The 23,979-nt window shown below is 39.1% G+C and overlaps 1 protein-coding gene across 1 annotated transcript in view; it reads right to left on the bottom strand.

Annotated features, from left to right (window-relative positions):
• Nucleotides 1-22,597, bottom strand: part of TIPARP (TCDD inducible poly(ADP-ribose) polymerase) — a 29,511-nt gene extending 6,914 nt beyond the window's left edge. The window contains exons 1-4 of the mRNA XM_028146494.2: nt 22,345-22,597; nt 18,382-19,338; nt 2,822-2,990; nt 920-1,080 (exon numbers count right to left, since the gene is read on the bottom strand). Of these exons, the coding sequence (XP_028002295.1) occupies nt 920-1,080; nt 2,822-2,990; nt 18,382-19,298 (1,247 nt within the window). The 5' untranslated portion in view covers nt 19,299-19,338; nt 22,345-22,597. The remainder of the gene's footprint in view (nt 1-919; nt 1,081-2,821; nt 2,991-18,381; nt 19,339-22,344) is intronic.
• Between the last annotated feature and the right edge of the window lie 1,382 nt (nt 22,598-23,979).

Below are 23,979 nucleotides of genomic sequence, written 5' to 3'. Positions count from 1 at the left end.
GAATTAGAATCATTAAGATTCTGTCATACTGATCTGGGAAAAACACAGTTTGGGCTTGAAAAAAAGCAAAACTACTATTAAGAATATAGAAAGAGCATCTTCACCTCAAAGATCAGCAGAAGGGACCAACCAATATTACTCTAACCTCCAAAGTTCATAAAACAAGTAAACCTAGTATCATTTTAAAAATCAGGCTCTAAATACAGTATATCTGACTAGAGTATATAAAGATTTCCCTTGAGACACTAACTTTCACAGATGGCTATGCAAATGGCAATGTGCCCCACCTTTTCACATCTACAAAGATGGGTGAGAGGGAAAGAAGAAATGGCACTTGGGAAAATGAAAGAGTTCACCTATAATTCAGAAGGATGAGTTCAGTCTCAACCTAAAAGTGCCACAAGTAATTTTAGTCAATATTATAGGAAGATGGGCCTTACTTAGCAAATGAAAATGTAAATTATTTGAAAAGGTGAATTCTTCCCATGCAAATGCAAAGAAGAATGGAGAACATCACCTTTAAGGTTTCTCCCTACTTTACCTGGTAGTTTTCTGGGACTGAGAAGTAGTCCCATAACACAGAAGGGTATCAACAGAAAACTCAATTTTGCATGAAGGAGGCATATGCAAATTTTGCCTTATTCCAGGTATAATTACTATTAGTTGTGAAAAAAATGTTAATTCTACTGTGCTTTCATTTAAAAAAATCTAATACAATATTCACTCTTTTAGTGTCAGTTAACTATATCTTACCTGAATTCTATTTTTTTTTAAATTAAGCCCAAAGAATAACTTAGAATTTCACATTCTAGAGGTAATAACCAAGTTAGTTTTTTTAATTTAATTTTTTTTCTCTTTGGCATTCAGTTGTACATTAACATAAAATCAGAGTAAAAATGAGTTTTCACTGGACACTTACTGTAAATATGGAAGCAATATAAAACAGGAGCGGAAGAGGGGTCTCCTTTTTATTTCTCTCCTGAAAAATGAGTTGTGGAGAATGTAGTGGTTGTTCCACATCATAAATCGAACCTCTTTCAGACCCCGAGAGTTGGCTTCTTCAATCAATCGAATAACAGTCTATGGAGTAGTAAACAGAAGGTAAAGGAAAAAAAAAGCAACTTAATATACAATCTCTATGAAATATAAAAACTGTTAATGTTACTAAAGCCACACATAGTTAACCTTGCTGTTAATATCAGAAGAGTTTCAATAAAGTACAGTGAGTCAAATTATTCCCTTTATACATAGAAATTTTTTCCCTTTCTTTTGGAGCAAAGATACAGGGTAGAAAGATGCTCCCTGTTTAAAAGAGCACAGATTTCCACCTTAAGAAACCTGTGAGGCCTAGGGCTCTCTTCTATTTTGAGGCCTTGCAATGTCCTAGATACGATTTGTTTCTTTTTTAATTTAGCCTTCTAATTGTTTTAATTACTCAAAAAAAAGCTTCATTTTTTAAAAATTTAGATTTCTCACTCTGTGCTAGTGCTTTCAACACTTTCACAATGATTTTTTTTTTTTTTTTTTGCTCCTGGACACTGGTGATCCTTCGGGCATGTTTTCTCATTTTAGACAACCTTATTACAACTTTAGGTCTCACAGCACAAACTCTGTGAAGTTGGCCAGGGCACAGCCCACATGCAGATTTTGGTGCTTTCCCAACCATCTTGGTATAAAGGTAAACAAATAGTAGGGTTCAGGACAGTCTAGTTTTGTTAGAGGCTGCATTATAGGACAGACTCCGACAGTGTGTCAAACACTGAACTATTCTGAATGCCTGAGGACACCATCCCCGGAAGAGGAAAAGAGATTTTTTATATTTCTTAAGGGAATTTTCAGAAGAGGATTAAAGAAAGTAGTGTTCAAATAAATAAATTCCAAACCTAAAAAATCTCTCAGAAGACAAATGAAGGGACAGTCCAAGTATTCTGAGAATACTTTTTAAATAGCCTCTTGTTCTCTTTGGAATGTACTAGATACTAGTGATTACTTAAAAGAGAGTCAAAATTTTAATTCAATATTGTGTTTTCTAGGAATTAAAATACTATGTCATTTTCTTTAGTTATTGGCTTAAAAGAAAACCTAAGGTAGTTAAGTTAGTTTCCCCTTTTCGTAATGTTGGAAATTTGATCAAATTGAAGTCAGATCTTTGGAACTCGAAATTAATCTCTAAAGTCCATTTCAAGGTGTTAAACTTATCTTGGAATTCTCATTTAGAGGCAAATAAACCATCACCATTTTAAGATTTTGCTTTGTGATAAGCTATTCTTACCACCTTAAACTAAGGATGCATGTGCACATTTGATACAATTTTAAATGAATGTGCCTGACTACAGCTCAATAAACATTTTCAATACTTCTTTCAGAGGCCTAAGAGTGACTGTTTCCCACTATACTTCTGAAATGCTAAGCATAACACATGATCTAATCACCATGGTCCCAAGAACCAGATACAGCCAAAAGTTACACCAGTACTCATCTCATTAAAATTACTCCAAAAACTGCTCTGAGTCTGAGTACTTACAACTCTAAAGGCTTTCTCTCCATAATATAAGTTACTGGGGAAACATTTTATCTCTCTAATAATAGAGGTATTCTACTTATGGATTCCAGGGATTTAATGTGAAAAAAATACATTTTTAGAAAAAAGAAGAGAGAAAAGTGTTACTTATATCAAGACTGAATTTTATATTTATAACCAGAAGCTCTTTGATTTGTAGTTCTGTGTAGTCATTGTTGGAAAGGAAGAACAAAAGAACAATGAAAGACCAAAAAAAAAATTTTTAATGTACTTTTGTGGATTTAAAAATCCTTTAAATACCTCAGGATACTCTCTCCATCCAAAGTGGTCCCTACAGAAGAATTTCCAGACTGTGTGGTAAATAGCATTGACATTGCTAGAGGGTGGTGTGGACAGCCTTCGTAGTTGGTCAAATTCAGTTGTTTCATACACATTCATTGCATTCAAATCTGCCCAAAATTCTTGTCCTCTAAAAAGACCCAAGAAAAAATGATTTGTTAACATTAATACATTTACAAAATAGAAATATTTAAAAATCTCATTGGATATTAAAAATAACTAGTATAGCATATGTTGTAGATTTTTAAAAGTGGTCTTATTTGGAGTAAAGGGCATTACTGATTGTTTCCCCATTTCCTACACAAAAATCTCCAGGCCATGGAGTTATGGTAGAATTGATTATATCCCACACCATCATTGACCTAAATCCGTGGTAGGCAAACTGCGGCTCACGAGCCCCAAGCGGCTCTTTGGCCCTTTGAGTGTGGCTCTTCCACAAAATACCACGGCCTGGGCGAGTCTATTTTGAAGAAGTGTCGTTAGAAGAAGTTTAAGTTTAAAAAATTTGGCCCTCAAAAGAAACTTCAATCACTGTACTGTTGATAGTTGGCTCTGTTGACTAATGAGTTTGCCGACCACTGAAAACCAATCAACAGCATCTCACCCTCACCACTACAGTGGGATGAGCGAAACCCTGAGGATGACACTGACAAAGAAGACAGAGAAACAAAAGAAACTTTTCTTGAAGCTTGTTTTGGTTTGTTGCTTTTTTCAGAGACATCAGTTTACCTAAGCTAAGTAGGAATACACAATACTGTCTGATGAGAAGGGGGGGGGAGGTAACAAAAGAAGGGAAAAATAAAATGACTCCAGGAGGTCAGTACTGCTAATCTACTCACCATCAATACTACCTTTTATAGTGAAAAAAGAGTTGGCAAAACATGAAGAGAAAAATGATTTGATTATGAGGTTTAGCTATGAGATTATTTTTGTTATCTGGTCTGCTGCTGCTGAATCAGCACTTTGTAAAACATCTTAATACTGCTGGGGAAAATATTCACTGTATGAATTCAAATCACTTAAGAAATTAATTTTATAAAGGGTGGTCCAATTAAAACATTTGTGTTTCTTTTTAAATGGAACTTCATCTAGTGTCTAAAACATCTGAACCATTATTTTCAGTAACTGATAAACAGTTCATTGCTCTTCTTTCTTTTTTTGTATGTTTCAAAAATTTCCTAAGAAAACAAAGTGTTAAATATATCATAAAATAACATCAGAGATGTACTTCCACCCTTTTCCACCACAGATTTCTAAACAGATGTCTATAACACACAGGATACTCCAGATCCAGTGGCACTCAGGAAGACTGGCTCATGTGAAATCCAGATGTCTGGACAGATATGCCCAATAATTATTTCCTTGTTGTAAATTGGGATTTTGAAAAGGGTATTAATTTTGACCTATGGGTTTTGTTGGTTAGTGCAAACTTTTAAACTCTGCCCTTAGAAAACACGTTTCAAGGACTGTTACTAGGTATTCTGTGCAAAAAGCATTCTGCGGTCAAATGTTTGAAAAAAAGTGGTTATATAAAATTAAACAATTTATATACTGTGGCCACTCCTCAGTCCCTTTAATATACTAAGGCAGACATTGAAGTACCATGATAAGGGCTATAAAGTATTCTTCCAAACCTATGACAATGCTCTCCCTTTTCCTCGTGAATACCTGTTAACATCTCTCAATAAACACCCTGACAAATGTCAGGGAAAGAAAATCTATTTTCCATCCACCATCCCAATGTTCATAATTAGTGAATCAGCTTTTATATTAAAAACAAACAAACCACACACACAAAGACTCAAGTCATAAACCCAAATGATAGTGCCATGAAGCACATAACCTGTAAAAAACAGTATGGTCTTTAAAAATTCCCAAAGTTTCCAAAATCCCTAATTTCTTGCTCAGAAACAGACAAACTAGTTAAGACAAGGGCTTAAAAAGAACATATAATTTTAATTATAAAATGAGAATAAGACAATAAAGTGTATTTTAAAATGACATTTGTACACTGCTTTGTTTAAAAACGATTATGGTAGCCCTGGTGTTGCTTAGTGGATAGAGCACTGGTCCAGAGACTGAAGCGTCTTGGGTTCGATTCCAGTTATGGGCACATACCTTGGTTGCAGGCTCCCAGCCCTGGTTGGGGGCATGTGGGAGGCAACCAATCCATGTGTCTCTCTCACATCGGTGTTTCTGTCTCTCCCTCCCTTCCACTCTCTCTAAACATCAATGGAAAAATATCCTCGGATGAGGATTATTAAAAAAAGATTATGGTAAATAGGAATATCCAATCAAAAAGGAAAAATTACTTTTGGGAAATCCTTGGAAAAAAAAGAGAAAAAACACCGAAAACAAATTCCTATGCCTAAATGCCACATCAACTTGCTGTAAACAATTTTCACTTAACTTTAGGATAATTTTTTTTTTTTAAATCCTCACCTGAGGGTATGGTTTTTACTGATTTTAGAGAGAAGAAGGGGGGGAGGGGAGAGAAACAGTGATGTGAGAGAGAAACATCAATTGGTTGCCTCCTATACGCACCCCAACCAGGGATCGAACCAACAACCTGGGTATGTGCCCCTACCAGGAATCGAACCTGTCATCTTTGAGTGTATGGGACTGAGCCACACTGGCCAGGGCTTAACTTTAGGAGAATTTGATGTTATCGAAGAGTCAAGAGACACTTACCTCACCTCTTAAGATCATTGCCAATTTCTAAGCAGGTTTTCCTGCTTTACTAGTATGTTTATTTCCCAATTATGAGTTAATAAATCCTCAGTATTTTTCTAAGGAGTTCTTAGAACAGCAGTCATTATGTTAACATGCATGTATAATATACAATGCTTTTTGCTATTAAAGTGTCAGATTTTATTCTGGGCATCATTCTAGCAATTTTTGTTTAAGCCTGTATTACTAAGACTTCATAGATAATGATTTGCATGAGAAAGACATCTAAAACTGCAGCTTTTGCTACATTCTCTGTGCATTTCAGTCCTTTGGCCATTGTGAAATTTCTATGACAAATCCTAATTTACTATAACCAAATGTTCCTTGCATTGATGTATCAAAGTAATGTTTTAGCTCTATTTGATTTTCAATATGCTTTTCTAGACCTGACAGAGACAAAACACAAATCTGAAAAACATTAAATTATCTTTTTATAAGATCAATTTTACCACCTGCTCTCCCATAAACAAGCAATGCTTAAAAACTCCAAAGCCAAGAGTTTTTTTCCTCCTCAATCTGCATCAGTACAAATGTGTAAATGTTCAACATTTACCACTCTTCTTTATCAAACCATTGTTTTCTATTATCAGAAAGCAGTTATAAGTCATGTGTGTGGTAATAGCGGTGGTTGGCTGTTTTAGGCAACACACAAAGAATTAAACAGATGTAGTCCCTGGCTTTCAATGGCTTTGAGAGAAATGAAAAACCAAATGTTAAAACCAAAGAAGCAGTACATCTGCCTATTTATATTCATCAGCAGCAAGTACAATCCTGGAATAAGAGGACAAAGAATAGGCATACATCATTATGAGAGGAGGTGGTTACTGGCATCCAAAAATGGAAAAGGTCAGGAAAAGTAAGAGACTTTATCAATCCAAGATAACTTTCTATAAAAGAAAAAGAACGCTAAGAACAATTTAAATAATAGGAAATACTACAAGTAACGGGTTGTGTGGAAGAGCAACAATAACAAAATGCCAGAGTCAGTGGAAGAAGAGACAGAAAAAACAAACCCTGTGGCATAGTATGAAATGTGACACAAAGGTGGTTTGGGAACAATTCATAGAGAGGGCCTACCTCTGCTGAAAAGGGGGTCAGGAAATATGGTCAAGGGAGGTATCCTAGAGTGGATGAAATGAGAGCCAAATCTGGCCAGACACCAGGCAGACAATGGGAGGTAGGACACCACTTGCACAGTGACTGACATGTGTAGACTCTAACCAAGCAAAGCAGGAGAGACCCAAGAGCGTGCAGCCCTTGCAGTTCATGTGGGAGGTCAGGGTGTATGTGTGTGTGAGGGGGATGATAAGATAAAAAACCGGACTAGATAGGTTGGCTGGGGCCAGATAATGAAGAGCTTTGTATTCTGGGTTAAGAGGTTAGGATTTGATTCTATGGGCAATAAGAATCACTGGTGGATTTTCAACAAGGTTCAGATTGCCTTTTATAAAGGTCACTCCAGCAGTAGTGGTATGGACTGATTTGTTTATTTTTGCAAGGGGAGGGGAGGGAAAGATGGAGGAAGGGTGGAGAAGGCCCTTATTTGCTTTAATATTTATTATTCTATGCTTAGCCATCTGCAGCTATTAGCATTGCTCTTAAGACAAATGATGACAGAAAATGGAGGGGGCAAGGGATGCTTTGAGGGGTACTTAAGAATTAGAACCTAACTGCATGGAGGATGATTACATGTGGGGCTGAAGGGAGTAGAAAGAGTCCAAGATGTGTCCTATGTTTCTGGTCTGGGTGACTGGTTAACAGTGCCATTAAATGAGACAGGAATTGTAGGAGGTGGAACACATTTAAGAGGGAAGATGATGTAAATAAAATATAGAAATCAGACTTTAACAGAGGTCAATTAAGTATAAGTTTCTGGATCCTACTCTGTACAGTTTCAACTGGATGGGTTAAACTTTGGCACTTTGGCTTCCTGCCTATAAGAGTTAACTGGTTTCTACAAGGACAAACCTGTGACCTCAATAACACCTGCCCTACTCAGTTAGACTAACCTGACACAATTAATAGGTCCTTTTATTTTATTACTATGATATAAAATGAAATGTCTCCCCAAACTGAGGGTCATCATGATAGAAGGCTAAAGATCAAATGCAATATGAAGAGAGTGTTAAGGCTCTTCTCCTACAGACTTGAGACAGGCATGACAGATGGGGTATGTTTGCTGCTGCTAAAGAAATTTCACAGGCACACGAAATATAGCTGGCTTTTGATACCTGGCTTTGATGTTTTCAGGAACTCATTTAGCAACACTGGAATATCTGGCAGCTTATATAACCCTTCAAATATGTTATAAGGTGATGAGAATCAAAGCCATGGCATATACAATACCAGCATAATTATTAAACTTCAGAGGATCAGTCCTATGTACTTTTAATTTTCTGTATTAGAAGCATAATAATGGTCATTTATTCAGTTATTAAGATTTTTTGCTAACACTGACTCAAATAAATAGCACAAAGCTATTGGAGGAGGCAATAAAAATTACCTATAAATGCTTACATACAAAGCAGTATCTTTCAATATTTACCAGAAGTTAAAATTCTATACTTAAATTTTATAGTATGACATGGGGTCTTGTTAACAACTGGGTTTTCCCCTTTGTATCCAGAATAGCTGGAGACACAGATATACCTATAAATCAAAATTGGGAGTTTATTATTATGCATATGGCCCTCAGTAATTATGTGTAGGCTACACATCAAATGTTGACTCTCAATTAAATCTGCCCATATTTAAGGAGACCCTGACCTAATCAAGGCAGGATTGCTGAGGCTTAGATCACTCTGTAAAATAATTAATATCCATCTTGAATCATAAATTTATATTATGGTTCTAAATGCCTCAAAAGATTTTGGATAGGTAAAAATATTCCCCACTTAAGAAACAACTCTTATATAGGGATCATCAAAAAGCAAAATTCTGACTGTGGTGTGCTGCTCCTTTGGTCACTTCTGGGACATCTTAGAAATAGGTGAATGAGAATGCAGTCAGTTAGTGAGTGGAATCTAGAATCACATTTATCTGTGTCTGATTTACAAATTGTTAGACATCTAATCGATGGTCTTAAAGTCATTTTAGAAGTGAACACAGTGAAATAATAATGAGGATAAGACAGAAGAAAAATGAAAGGCAGGTAGTTTTACTAAATGAAAGGATACCCTGTATTGTTTTGTTGTTGTCTTTTTTTAAAATACTTTTTTTTATTGATTTAGAGAGGAAGGGAGAGGGAAACAGGAAGAGGGAGAGAGAGATAGAAACATTAATGATGAGAGAGAATTATTGATTGGCTGCCTCCTGCACGCCCCCTACCAGGGATCAGGTTGTGCCCATGACAGGAATCGAACCGGGGACCCTTCAGTCCACAGGCCAACGCTCTATCCACTGAACTAAACTAGCTAGGACTGTTTTTAAGCTTTTGTAATTCTATAGTCTCCAAAAGAATGTGGGAAACTAAACTCATAACACAGTTTAATACCATACATTGAAGTTCCCTTCATGCAACCACTAAAAGCAAATTACAATATCCACTCGAAAAAAAAAATAATCTACTAAAATACTGTTGTTGGGCTTTCTTGGTTTTTATTACAAAACTAATGGACCAAAGCAAAAAATACAAAAGAACTTTCTAATAAGATGTGGATAAGCCTATAATCTTTTGTGAATAAAAATTATACTTAAAGAGTTCGGAAGATCTCATTGCTATCATGAACAAGAACAGACCCAGAAACAAGGAGGCATGGATCAGACTGTCGGGCCTCGGGGGGAGGGTAGGGAAGGGTGGGGGTAAAGGGGGAGATCAACCAAAGGACTTGTGTGCAGACATATGAGCCCAGCCTGCGGTTGAGGACAACAGGGGGGTGGGGGAATGTGTGGGGAGGGGGGTGGGATGGAAATGGGGGGACAGGGACAAATATGTGATACCTTAATCAATAAAGAAATTAAAGACTTTAAAAAAAAAACAAAAAACAAAGTTAAACATAGGCATGAAAAAAAAAAAAAAAGATCTCATTGCTATCTATTTATGGAGGCATGGGATTAATGTTGCACCCTGAAGACATCATAGTCCAAAATCTGGGCATTTGCCCTGACTGGAATTGAAAACCGAGACTTCCTGGTTCATAGTTCAACGCCCATCCACTGAGCCATGCCTGCAGGGCAGCTTTAACTTTTATCCAAGTTTAATCACATGTCCTTAGACTCCTAGAAGGTAACTTAATCGAGAAATACTTCTACATGTCTCTGACTACCATGGCCTGATGAAGTGAAACTTAATTTCTGCAAGAATTTGAGATAGAAAGCACACAACAGATTAAAATAATGTGTACTATGCCTTGTACTACCTTAAATTATGCAGATGTTGCTTTTTGTGAAGATGAGTAAATATACCCTTTGTTAAATGAAATATTTTTAAACTGAGGGATTTCTATTTTACCTCAATATAGACAATACAAAATGTCTGCCATGTACTCAAAACACAACTGATTAATTCAATTTTGTGGATATAGAATTTGACAGTATTTAGAGAGAGCTGAAATATATTTGTTTATAAAACTTTTCTACACAGACATTATAAAATCAGGTGTATACTGTATAAGTGTTAAAATTGCTTAAAGTAACTGTTTTCAAATAAGCTCAAACAATTCAGAACTCACTTATACATAAATGAAATACTAATTATAAATAATTATCATAAAATATATACTCTAACTCCCCTCCCCGTAAGATATAACCTATTAGCTTATTTGATTTCTGGGCTACTTTCTGAAAGGGAAAAATAAGACTTCCTATAGAAAACTTATCAAGAGGTTGTTTGTTTTTGTCTATATATTTTGTAAACTATGTCTACAAAATCTCTCAACAGGGTCTTACACCAGTCAACTTTTCCTAGAGGAAAGGGATTCTACAAAACCAAGCTTCTCTAATATATTTAATTTTATCAAATTTAAGAGTCTACATTATTTTTTAGTAGGTAATTAACTGTAGAACACTTTACATAATACTCCTGAGGTGCAGCAACATTTGGACAATCCAAACCTCAGAAAGCAAGAAAGCAAAGTTTCTTCTGTTTCACATACTCTAGCCCCATTCAAGGATGTCCTATTTTTTATTATTATTAACTTGGAAGGCAAACCTAGTATTTCTCCTGTGCTTATTTTTATTCTCTCAATGCCTGGAAATGAAAGAGAGAAGCCAGGTGACTGTCAAAAACCAAAGACCAATCACAGCAGGAAATTATTTAGAGTATTTTTTGCCATTTGCCCTTTCTGTCCCCTGATCAGCTGCAGGAGCTGTGAAGATCACAGGGTATAGGCAAGATTCTGAAAGCACATGCACTACTGCAAGCAAAGTTCACTCTTGGGCCCCTACCCCAGCCATTCATTCTTCACTTACTATTCAGTGATGGTAAATTTTAGAGCAAATAAGGTCACCCAAATTCTATGGCTATATGTCAAATGAGAAGGGACAGTTTAAGAATTTCTTAATCCAAAAAGAAAATAAAAATTAATATAACAAATTCCTGTAAGTGTGGCCTAAACAAAATATCTTTTCCAATCATGTGAGAAGTGCTGTTTCAACACTGACTATTCACAAATCCTTCCTTATGCTAAGAAGCAACAGTACCATTTGCATAAAGAATACAAGTTTCCTGAACAAATCTTTCTCAGACAATTTAGTCATAGGGGATTCTAATACACTCTTTACACAACACTTTGTGGCACACATACTCGAAAATCACTGGTTTCTGTAGCATGTGAAAGGAAACAGTCATTCTGGCATTTTCGCTCTCATATGAGCTTACCCTTTCATTGTGATTACCATGCAAAGGTTCTCTACTGGTCAAGTGGGTGTTACCAATAAGTAAATAGCATATAGCAGAGAAAGATCAAGGAGGCAGACACATTTTATTGTCTGAACACTGCAAATAGGAATGCTTAGCTAACTCCCTCCTATGCTTGTCTTAGCAACAGTAACTGACCAGGTCAGCAAGAAATATTGGAAATTTCAGAATCAGAAATTAATTAATATCATCAACTTCTAAAATGTGAGTTCCTAATCACAGAATTGGTTATATTTAGCACAAAACTGCAAAACTGTCTTTCGTACAGAGCATATATATCTTTACAAACTACCAAATTGAATAAGTAGAATTTATTTATTTTACATAAAAACCTTTATTTTCAAGGATTAAAAAATATATTTCACAACCTACCCCCTGCAATTTCAAATTTCCCTATTAACAAGGAATTAATCTACACTGGAAAGTCAAGGCTTTTAGTTAATGTGTCAGGGACTGGGCTGGATTAGTTTTAACACAGGATTTTTAAATAGAGGTGAGTTTGTATAGCATAATCCTTAGTCCCTAGAAAGCACTACCATAAATCTATGAATAGAAAATTTTGTTTTTGTTAAAGAATTACCTTCATATCTAAAATGTGACTTGTTTGCTCCTAGAAATGGTGAACTATAGAACTATTTTATTCCTTTGCACAATTTGTGTTTATGGTACAAAGTACAGTTCAACCCAAAACCTTAAGCTATTATCTAACAACTAGAGGCCCAGTGCACAAATTCGTGCACAGGTGGGGTCCCTAGGCCTGGCTGGTGATCAGGGCTGATCAGGGCCATCTTGTCCAGTCCTGATCGGGGCCTGCTGGCCAGGGGGAGGGATGGGGGAGGGACTGCGGGAGGTTGGCTGGCCAGCAGGGAGGGATTGCAGGAGGTTAGCCGGACCCATGGGGCGGATCAGGGCCAGCCAGCCAGGGGTAGGGACCAGCCAGGGGGAGAGATCGTGGAAGGTTGGCTGTGGGAATGCACTGACCACCAGGGGGCAGCTCCTGTGTTGAGTATCTGCCCTCTGGTGGTCAGTGAACATCATAGCGACTGGTCGACTGGTCATTCCGGTTCATTCTGGTCGCTCAGTCATAACGGTTGCTTAGGCTTTTATATAGCTAGATATCAAACCCAAATGAGACAGAAAATGGTTCAACCCTCAGCACTCTAGTGTCTTCCAATGATTCAAAATCATTCATATTCACTTTAAGACTCCCAGATTTATTTTAGAAGAGAAACTCTCCTGCTTTTAACACAAAGAGATTTTCTGGCAAAACCTACCCACCCTCATAGAAACTTGGGCCAGAATAATCAAGAGTTACCTTGTAACTCAAAATACATTTGTTTTTTCCTCTGCAAAAATAACATATACACATATACTTAAGTTTTCTTTCCACAAAAATGCAACTGCACGCCGAAACCGGTTTGGCTCAGTGGATAGAGCGTCGGCCTGTGGACTGAGGGGTCCCAGGTTCGATTCCAGTCAGGGGCAAGTGCCTTGGTTGCGGGCACATCCCCAGTGGGGGGTGTGCCAGAGGCGGCTGATCGATGTTTCTCTCTCATCAGTGTTTTTAACTCTCTCTCCCTCTTCCTTCCTCTCTGTAAAAAATCAATAAAATATATTCTAAAAAAATGCAACTGCAACTCACAAGCAGGACACTGGTAATTATTAAAGGTTGCTGACCTAGGTTAAGAGCACCTTATTTAAATGTGATCAAAATTATTACCATCAGACAAAGGATGAGAATCTGGTTGTCTCAAATCATGGAATAAGAAAGAAGGGAGGCCATGAGAAAACAGTTATAATCTCAAATGGCTGTATTTTAGTAGCATTCCTTGAGTAGTCAAGGTTTGTATGGGCTACATACTGCTTTACCCTTTAGAAGTAGCCCCAAATCCAATACAAAACTAAGAATCACTAAGATCAGAGATGCATAGAAAGAACTTATGAATTTACCTTTGCTTTATGGTAGATGGCAAATCTAGAAATTCTAGTGTAACAATAGAAAATAGATTTACAGGGACACAGAATTAATCAATAGTTGCATTTTTTTTGCATGTACACATATGCAGAATAAGGAGTTACTACTTGCTTTTACCCATTTACTTACAACAAAAAGTAAAAGCTTTACAGTCAACTCAATAAGAAAATGCATAATATCTGATGTATTTTTAGGGATTGCCAGATAACCTTATACGCTATTTACTCCAACTGTCTTTGCTTCTTGCCAAGTTCATTTTCATTACCATAAATACATTAGGAATAGACTGACCTAACCTGAAACTATGTGACAGGTGCTTTAAAAAGTCTAATCTAGCCCTGGCCGGCTTGGCTCAGTGGTTAGGGCATTGCCTCTCAGACCAACGCCGGTTCGATTTCTGGTCAAGGGCACAAACCTGGTTTGCCGGTTTGGGGCTTGTGTGGAAGGCAACCAACCGATGTGTCTCTCTCCCTTTCTCTCTCTCTCTCACATCGATGTTTCTCTCTCTCAAAAAAAAATCAATGGGGAAACAAAAGTCTAATCTGCTTATTGATTAAAAAAAAACACACACACAGAAAATAAATGAATGATTGCTACTGATTCTCATGATAGCTCAACAGACCCAGTAACTCCTCTGGATTAGTACAGAAAGAAGCCAATTAGTTTTATTTCATATGTAAATAGCATCATAAAGAGGTAGAAAATATAATTCATTAGATTGCTTTATCTTCAAGCACACGGCACACATTTTGAAAGTCACTTCAAATACAATTATTGCTTATGGAGCTCTCTCTTAGGCAGGAATTTTAAAAATAAATTCAAATTCATCCAGCTGTGTATATTTAAGAAATACCAAAAAGTCACAAGGCATAGTAAGATTCAGCTGTTCTCATCTCTCCAGTATTATCAATAGCACATTAATGAGTTAGTTCATACATCATCACAGCTGTGCAGGCCAGAGCTAACTTGGCTAATTTAACTATTCCAGCAGAGTTCAGTCAGGAGTTGGCTCTATTTTAGATAATCCATTCTGCAAGTCATATAGAAAAGAACATCATATCCTCTTTATTATCATTAGTATGCAATTCTCCTGTCTTCTTTCACAGAGTCCCTGTGAAGTCATCTTTATTATCCTCTGCACAGATTAAAAACATACACACACACACTTCTAAAAGCAATTAGCAATCAAAATCACTCAAAACTAACTTATGACAAACACTCTAGGCATAAGTCATATCAAGTAAAACTCCCTCTTTTATCAATATGCCTTAATTCCAAAAGAGGAGAAAAGAACACTGTCCTCTGAGAAAAATTAACCCTGGAGTTGGGGTTTGCAACTTTCTACTTCATCCTCCTACTCTCCTTCAAAACTTTCAGAATTAGAAATAATCACAGGTTATATTTTCATCTACAGATTAACCCCAAATTAAGGTTTGCAGAATGCCTCTTTTTTATGGTTAATAATAACTATAAGACTTCTGGCACACTTTAAAATTGATGTAATGTGAAAACCAATGGCGATCTTAGTTGCTAATGGGAGATTTACACATCCTCCACAATTTCAATTATCCTCAACAGTATTCTACTGTTAGTGAGGCTCTCTTAAAACTACTTAGACTTGCCATTTAGTATCATTTTCTAATAAGGATGAGTGCCTAAACTGTCAGAGACTATGTTTTCTTAATTGAAAACATAACATTCAATGTTGTTTTCTTAACTTCATATTTGGAATTTGGAAATTCTCCAAAGCCCATCCTGTGTGTAAAAGAAGCCTCGGCATGTAAATACAGGGAGTTCACACATACAACTAGTTTCCAGTTGATGTTGGCAATGAACATCTGCAGATGTACAAAAGCAGAGTGTGGTGGAAAAGTAGGATTATATCATAATTTGGGGTGAAGGCAAAATTGGAAAATAATTAAAATAATTTCATTATAACTAACCAAGTAAGCATTTATTATTGAAATTCTCTTTATTAAGTGTATTTTTAGTATCTAGGCATCTTGATTAAGAGGCAGAATGGACTTGTGAATTTATCTAACTCAACTTCCTTTCCAATTTCATTCTTGAGAATAAAATGAACCCTGTAAATCTAATTTGGATTAATTTAGCTGTTAAATCTAATACATTTGAAACACAAAGAATTTTATCTGCTTAGCAGACCCAGAACTATGAACTTTCCCCAAGTTCCACACAATGAAGTATTATAGATATAGTATGTAATGATTTATCAAGTCAAATAAAATACTGAACCCAAGTGAGATTAACAACTGTCATTCATTTTTCCTGAATCCAAAGACGGCTGGGGTCTGACTTGGACATATACACAGCTGAACACACACTTCCTGGTTATGTGCAATCTGCACAGATAGACCAGCTTTACAGGCCTGACCACAGAGATTAATAGCTTTAGCCAAATAATGTGGTAACCATGTGAACCTGGGCTGCTCCAGCTTGTTTGTGAATCTCTCAGCAAGGCTCAACATGCCGTTATCTGCATCTTGTTGCCAGGAAACACAACATCGCTTTGGAATACAAGGAAAACCAGGTTGTAATGACCACAGGTCAACTTCCCAAAAGTCCAATTTTTGACACTTAGCTATCTACAATCTTATAACATTTCTTACTGTAGTCCATGGAGAACCTTCTTCACATTACTAATAATTAACTTAATACTTTGCTATTTTTATCAGGGCAGGACAACTTACTACCATTACCAATGTATTAGCAATAATAATTACAATAATAATTCACTCATACCTTTCCTCTCAAGTGTCAAATAAACATTATTTTAGTAAAAGTGATTTGGAAATCAAGCACTCACTGCAACTACTTTATAACTAATTCAACAATATCCATGTCTATTCTTCAGCAAAGTAATTTTACCGAAGGACAAAATACCCAATATGCTGCTGACTTAAGAGTTCCTGGATTCTATCCATCAAAATACCCATCTTGCCTTGCTGATAATAACAGAACGTAATGTGTTGGACAATAATCCTGACCAATTCAAACAGAGAGAAACTTAATGTACCAGATGCTGAAGTACTCAGCAGACAGGAAATGTGCTTCGTAAGAGTGAAGTGGGAGGCTACTATTCTGCAGTTTTGCAATCTGGAGATGGGAAAGATAGAGTGGCTTTGAGAGTATATAAAATTAATTATCCTTTACATACCAATTAGAATTGCTAGCTCATGGGCAACAGAGATTTTAGACAAAGCCTTATTAAAAAGATTGTAAGAGAATGGAAAACATTGTCTTCCAATGCCGGCTTTAAAATATGAAGTTAAAAGTATTTAGATTTCACTACCCATGCAAAATAGAATCTTGGATGCATTCTATAATAAAGATAATACATTCATGATCAGGAAAACTATATTCTTGATATAATCTTACTTTTATCCCAAGGAGTCTTCTATATAATAATGCCTTTAAACCTGGGCCTCATATTGTTTCCCATCTTGTTCCATACATCCCTTCAAATGTCCCTTTGCATCTTAAAATTCTAGTCTCATAGCTGAGATGTTAAAAAGACACAGATCTGAGTACTATATGCCTGAAATATTAAAAAGAAACCACTTACCCAATACTAAATGGGAACAAGAGAAGTTAAAAAAAAAAAAAAAGAAAAAAGACCAGGCTTCTGCAATGCCAACAATGCTTTGGCACTATGTTAGAACACAGAAGATGAACATCAAGACTAACAGAATTAAACAACTTGGAAATGGTTTACTGCCACCATTTGCTTGCTGACTCTCTTGAAGAGAGTAACCCAACTTATCTGTGAACAAAGATTACTCTCAAGAAAGTTTTCCCCCTGGACTTCTAGTCTAGGATATTCAGGGTAGTTTTCGTCCCTATCGGTCATTCCTTTCAGTACTACACACATCATCAGGCTATGCATTACCTGTGAAGCAGTCAGGATGCCCTCATGGTCTCCCAAATCAGGTAGCATGTATAGACATGCTCTTTTCCCCTAAGTAATTTGAATATTTACTCTTGGTCATACACAACTATTAACATCACACATTTTAACTCCTTCCATACTACAGGAGAAACAACTTAGAAATATAAAGATTAATGTTATTATGCAGCCATTTTTGCATTAGTAACTTTACATGTGGCAACTATCATTTTCTTCTTCACTTTTAAATTCAATTAAAGAAGAATTCAGATGTGGAAATTTCAGTTCCCTATCAGTGAATATTGCTTAGATATCCATACTAAAAGAACCAAATTATTTACTTATATGCCTTGCATAGGAAAACATGAGGATAACTGTTTTTATGTAAATGATAAACAAACATACCCATTAACATAAACATACCCTTTACTCATTGTTAAAAGGCTGTTTTTTAAAAAGTACGCTGAATTGTAGAATTTATTTTACCTATAAGATAATTAAAATAATAAACTTAATGGCAAAAAGTTTTATGGAAACTAAAAAAAAATTAATATGCTTAAGCACGATTCATAAGTTTGGAAGAAACTTCTGAATCATTCACAAAAACAGTTTGTACCATTCAAAATCAAGAGACCACAAAAATCTCCAAACAATACTATTTTCCTTTAAAAAGTAGCAGCTACTCAATATGCAAAACTTGAAAATTAGATATATTAGGGATGAGTCTTATTCTTTCAAAATCAAGTTCTCCTGTATGATTAAAATTGTATTTGATTTACAACATTCAATGTACAGGTAACTTCTCAGTCATATACATATTGCACAGAGTAACATCTGAATTGTTCAAATCATAAAAACTTTATTGTCTGGTTAGGTAAATAGCCTTCATTCAACCACTATGAAAAATCAGTACAGCACACAGGCAGAAGAGTAACAGTGGAAAAAAGAATAAAACCTGTTAGGTTATTTAAAAGAAACTACCCTACTAAGCTTTTAACTTCTTTATCTTCTCGATAGTATTTAACAACAGCTTTAAAGAAGTTATAAATACATACCCATACTTCATTCTCATCCTATCATTCTCTGGGTTACAGTAAAATCTTTCCAAGTGCTCCTGGGAATCATTGGATACACTCTGCCACTTTTGGGTAGTTGTCCTCTTGATCTGCCAATGATAGGGCAAGACCGTGTGGTGTTTCAAACAATCCCTGCCATAAATACACATGCCTTGCAAAAAGTCCATGCAAATTTCAATTTCGTTCTCTTGGTGAGTGTGGTACTGTAGCTGGTTCACCAACTCAAATACAAGATCAAGGGAAGCCTCCTCACTTTTGTCCTGAAAGAGCTCGGTACTCAACTTATCACTGGTGTCCAAAATGTACTGGATTGTAAAACTGTTGTCTTGGAAAACCCCTGGAACATAATCCATGACTTTGTCTATGCAGTCAGGACTAACAGGAACATCACTTGAAACTGGGTGCAAAAGGGCAGTCTGGAAGTGCCCTGCTGTAGAATCGGCCACTGTCCCACTAATGGTTTCTGATGGAAAGTTGTGATCCTGGATTGGAATCACTTGTTCTGGAGCATCAGTAGAAGGGCGAGTTTCTGGTATTTGGTCCCCGACATTTGTCCCCTCAGGAATCAGGACAGACATATTGTTTTCTGCTGGTGGACAGGATGCGTTGATTTCCAGGGGTTTTTTCACCATAGGTTCATGTAAGCTGCTCTCATCTGCATCCTGGTTTCTGGATCTAAAAACCCCACCAAGTGAGCCAGATTCTAGCAAAGTGTTTAATATTGGCCTCAAAGACCTCAGGGTTCCAGTTCCCAATCTCTTCTGATCCTTTTTCTTAAAACAAGTCTTCAATGGAGTGATCTTCTCAGAGAGTCTCATTTGGCATGAAAAGTCATCAGGATGAGAGGGAGGCTGCACTACACAGTCTGGCTCAGGTTCGGTGGTTTCCATTTCCATAATGTGGATTAGCTCCAATTGCTCCTCAGAGTCTAAAATCCTACCGGGAAAGAAAAGAAGATGATCACTTACAAGCTGACAACAACTGGAACCCATTCATTCATCAAAATGTTTAGTTTTAGTCTGTAAGTTCCTGAAATCACTCCTCTTACATTGTATTTCATCTTTTTAAATTTTATTGAGAAATTAAAGCTCCAGAACAGCCAGGGCTATGCCCACAGAAGGTAAAGGTAAAAGAGAAAGAGTATTTTAGGCACTTGAAATTTATTTGTGGACTTAATATACAATGATTTGTACTTTTGCTGGGGTATGAATTTTTACTCTAAGTCTAGGGTAGAATGGGAGGGGGAGAATGAGGGGTAGAAATAAGTGTGTCTAACTGATGACAGCAGGGAAACCATATCTTCACTGCTTTGTGGTTCTTTTCACAGTTGTTTATTTATCGCCTTTCTCATGAGGTGACAAAACTGTTTCTTTGTAAAAAAAAAAAAAAGTTCATCAAATGAAGGATAAACTTCAAAGTTAAATAGTGAGTGAATTTGGGGTGTGAGGACATACTCAGGAAATAGGGGCTCTCAAAATGTTATATGGGAGAAAGTCAGGAGCCTGTTAAAGCCTTTTTATTCAACTAAGTCCTTACTTAAGGTCACCTGTGACTTTAGGAAAAACAAGTAATGAAACCAATTTTACCATAGGCTAATCGTTATAAACAAGAGTTAAGTTCATACAACAAAATGACATTTTTTATGACCTGCTGTATTCAGAAAGTTTCAATATAAACCCCAAAGACATCAAGGGTCTACTTTTGCAATCTCCAAAACATTACCACTGCTGGAGGAGGAATAAATACCAGGGCTTGTTTAGCAACAGAAAGTATATCAACAACAACTACGGCACACACTGTTTTAGAAACCAAACACAACTTCATAAAGAGACCCCTTTGTCCTTGTCTTCAAAAAAGTTACACATGTATTTTTTAAAGGCAAATGAAGGAATATTGTAGAAAATAACATAATATAAAACACAAGCCACATTTTCAGATTCCTTATGAACTACTGAAAGAGAATAAAAGTTATTTCTTCAAGGAATCAGACCCTTTGGGGAAAAAATGGAACGAAGACTAAAGCCAAGGAAACTTTGTAAAATGACAAATGGTATCTCCTCCATAATCTAGCACTCATTAATTAATTCTGAAAATATTTATTAAGCATCGTGTCGAGTGGAAAAGGATTGGTGATGAGCAATTAATACTCTTCTCTCTTATCCAATAGACTGAAAGAGATATTTGATGCAAGGACCCATGACTTCATCAAGTATGCAACCCAGGTGCCCATTACAGTGCCTAACACAAATGCAAACAGTTGGGTACTCAGGATATTTTTTTGTCTGAATAACTGAAGAAAAATAACCTAAAGTGCCTAGTTCTATTGGGTTTTATGGGTCAACAATAACACAAAATAATAAAATTGAGTCCCCAGAAAAATGGATATTAAAGATCGAATTGGATTCTTGAATCTGTGCGTGTAAAAAGTGCATAATGATCAAACTCAGAAAAATGATTTAAAAAAAAAACACAAAACACATCCCACAAGGTGTTAGCCTCCACGATAAGTACAAAAGGAAAAGGTAGAAAGAGTTCAGTGTGAGCTGCCATTGTTAGGGAAAGCTTCACGAAGAAGGAGGGACTTGACAGAAGACATAAATCATCTGGAAAGCAGCCAAGCCAGGCGTTATTATTCATCATTCAGTGCTCTTGCCTCAAGGCACAATTGGCACAGATTGTGGTATTCCCTCTCCACCACACCAAACCGGCCTGTGCCATCCTCCACACACGCACGCACACACACACACACGCACGCACGCACACCCTCCTATCACACCCCACCAAGGCAAAACAGACCTTAACCCAATCTTGAGTCACACACTTCAACTTTTCCCATTATTGTCCTCGGTCACACTCGGAAACAAAACCCGAAGCAGCAGAGAACTGGAGGAGCGGCTGGAGTGGGGAAGTCAACAGAACCCAGTTCCTCAATTGGTTTGCGTACCAAAAAAATAAAGACTAGGAGGGCACTTCCTGGGGTCCCCCTCAGCAGGCCACCTACCACTCCTCCCCTCACCTCTAGACGCCCCCGATTTCTCCGGCACGCTCGGCTCCAGAGCCCGCTCCAAGGGAATCGCCGGCTCCAAACTCAGGACCTCCAAGGCCCGCCGCTGCCCGACACCCCGGCGCCGAGCCCCGGGTCCGAGCGACGCCTCCTCGGGCCGCGGCGGTTCGCGCAGCTCCGCACCCCCGGCCGCGCCAACTCGGCGCAGCGCGGCTGAGGCGCCGCCAGGTTCGGCCACTGGGGTCCGAGAGTTCCGAGCATCTCTGCCCCCCACACCCTCGGTCTAGCCTCCTCCCCCGCCCGGGATTCCCTCCATCCCAGAAGCCACTCCACGGGGGGCCTTCCAGTCAAAGTCTTCACCCCTCAACCGACCTTCCCAAGGGGATCGCTCCGCGAGAATCGGAGGGTCGCAGGACCGCCCCGCGAAGCGCCGGGGGGAAAAAAAGTGGCCGCCGCTTCTCGGGAAGGGCGACGGAGACTCCCGCGCCTTCAAAGTTCCTCCGAAAACCGCCTGCTAACTTCTGGGCTGCAGCCGGAACGCGGGGCGGCCGGAAGGCTCCCCTTTCGCCACCGTGCCTCCCCCTCGGTCTGCGGAGTGCCCTCGCGGGGGAGGCCGCACGGACGCTCCCGCGCTGACCAAGGCGGGCGGGGGGAGACGTCGCGCCCCTGACTAAACCCTTCGGGGGTCTCACTCCGAGAGATACACCTGCCAGAGGCCCTGAGGGACTACCAAGTGGAAACCAATTCCATCTCGAGGCGGACGGGATCCGAGTGAACTCGGTACCAAAAAAAAAAAAAAAAAAAAGAGCACAATCCAAGTTAGCCATCGCCCTCGATCTTTGAGAGTCGCTGCGGGGGCCGGCGCCCCCCTTCCTCGCCCGCCAGCCCCCCGCGAGGGTCCCCCACCGGCTCCTCAGAGCTCAGCCGGAGTCCTTTACCTGAACCGGCACCCAGAGAGCGCCGACCACAGGAGCCGAGTTGCGGCGCTGCCGATTCGCGGACACAACGTCCGCACGGGGGGTCGGCGCGGAGAGCAGGCTCGGGTTTCTAAGGGTCGCAGGCTGGGGACGCGGTGACCGGCGCCCGAGCCATTCCGCCGCCGCGAGCGCAGAAAGCGGCGACGGCGCTCCCGACCGACCCGGCTGGCTCGCCTGTCACCTCGAGCTCTGCTTTAAAGTGGCTTCCGGTCGCCTGCTCGCTTCAGCCCGGCCGAAGGGGCGGGGCCTGGGCGGGGGTGGGGCTTAGGGGCCGGGCGCTCACTGGGTGCCGGGAAGGAGCCCCGCCCCCTCCCGCGTGCGCGCTCGCCGAGAAGGCGCCGGGGGTTGCCGCGGCCGCGCGCTCCCTCGAGGGGGCGTGTCCCTTCCGGGCGGCTCGGGCCGGGAGGGGTCCCCGTCAGCTCGCTCCGTGGAGCGGGCGGCGAGGAGGAAGAGGGCGCTCCCTGTGGGGCGGGCTCCACCTGCCTGCGGTTAGCTGGAGGATCACTTTGTTCCGAGAAATCCCAGGCATCCGAAGGAGGATGTGAAACGGAACGACCCGTTTCTGTGCGGTTGGCTTTGTTTGTTTGCCTCCTCACAAGACGCCTCCGGCCCCTGACGCCACCGAACCCCCAGGGGCGGCAAACGGCTGCAGTGGCCGCTGCGGCCAGACGGGGTCGCCAGCTCCGTACCCAACGGGCCGGCCCGGCCGCACCAGGTATCGCCGGCCTCTATGGGGTCGAATTCATTCCTCTTTCAGGTGACCTACCTTTGGGTGTGTGTTGTTTTTTTTTTTGACGAAAAAGCGCCTATAGATGTGTTTTAAAGCCCTCGGACACCGTAGCAATTAATGGACTCAATGCTTGTCTAGCGCCTATTGCGTGCTCGGCGTGTGCTCGGCTTAGGCTGCAGCTCTGATCCACCCGGGCACCCGCCAAGCAGCGTGCGGGGCACCACATACTCACCTCTAACACACGTACCCCATGGGACTTTGCCGTATGGTCTGGACTGTAAAATGCCTTTATGGTAAGTCCATATATTGGATAGCTTTTCAGTGGTGGAGGAAGAAACACGTGAAAAATCATATAATCACTATTGTATGGGAAGGAAAGGCCCTGATCAAAATGAAAGAAAGTTAATTATGGCTTTATCCCCAACAGCTGGCAGAGAGAGAACAAACTACAGCTTGCGAAAAGATGCTCTCGGCCTGTGGCCTGAAATATAAACTAATTTAATTCCATAATTTGGAGACTTTCTGCGTTCAAGAAGCCAACTAGTACCTTACCAGACATGGAAGCCTATAAAAATAGGAGCTGAGAGGGGGTCGTAATAGATAATATGGTTCCAAGCTTTTCTTAAACTCTTCTAAACCAAACCGGGTGACAAACGCTTCTAAATCTATTCAACAAAGAATATTTATTTATTTATTTATGTATTTATTTATTTATTTATTTATTTATTTATTTAGCAAAGAACAGATTAAAGGTAGGATCGCCACTGCAGGCTTATTTCGAATTGCATCAAGGCTGGGCCATTAAACTAAGGTGGAAATGATATGGACAGGATACAGAGGCTAATACAGAAAAGACAATATTTCTC

Source organism: Eptesicus fuscus, chromosome 3 (genome assembly GCF_027574615.1).
Source record: "Eptesicus fuscus isolate TK198812 chromosome 3, DD_ASM_mEF_20220401, whole genome shotgun sequence".
Taxonomy (NCBI): domain Eukaryota; kingdom Metazoa; phylum Chordata; class Mammalia; order Chiroptera; family Vespertilionidae; genus Eptesicus; species Eptesicus fuscus.
Note: the sequence above shows the minus strand (reverse complement) of the source record. Positions and strands in the feature narration are given on the sequence as shown.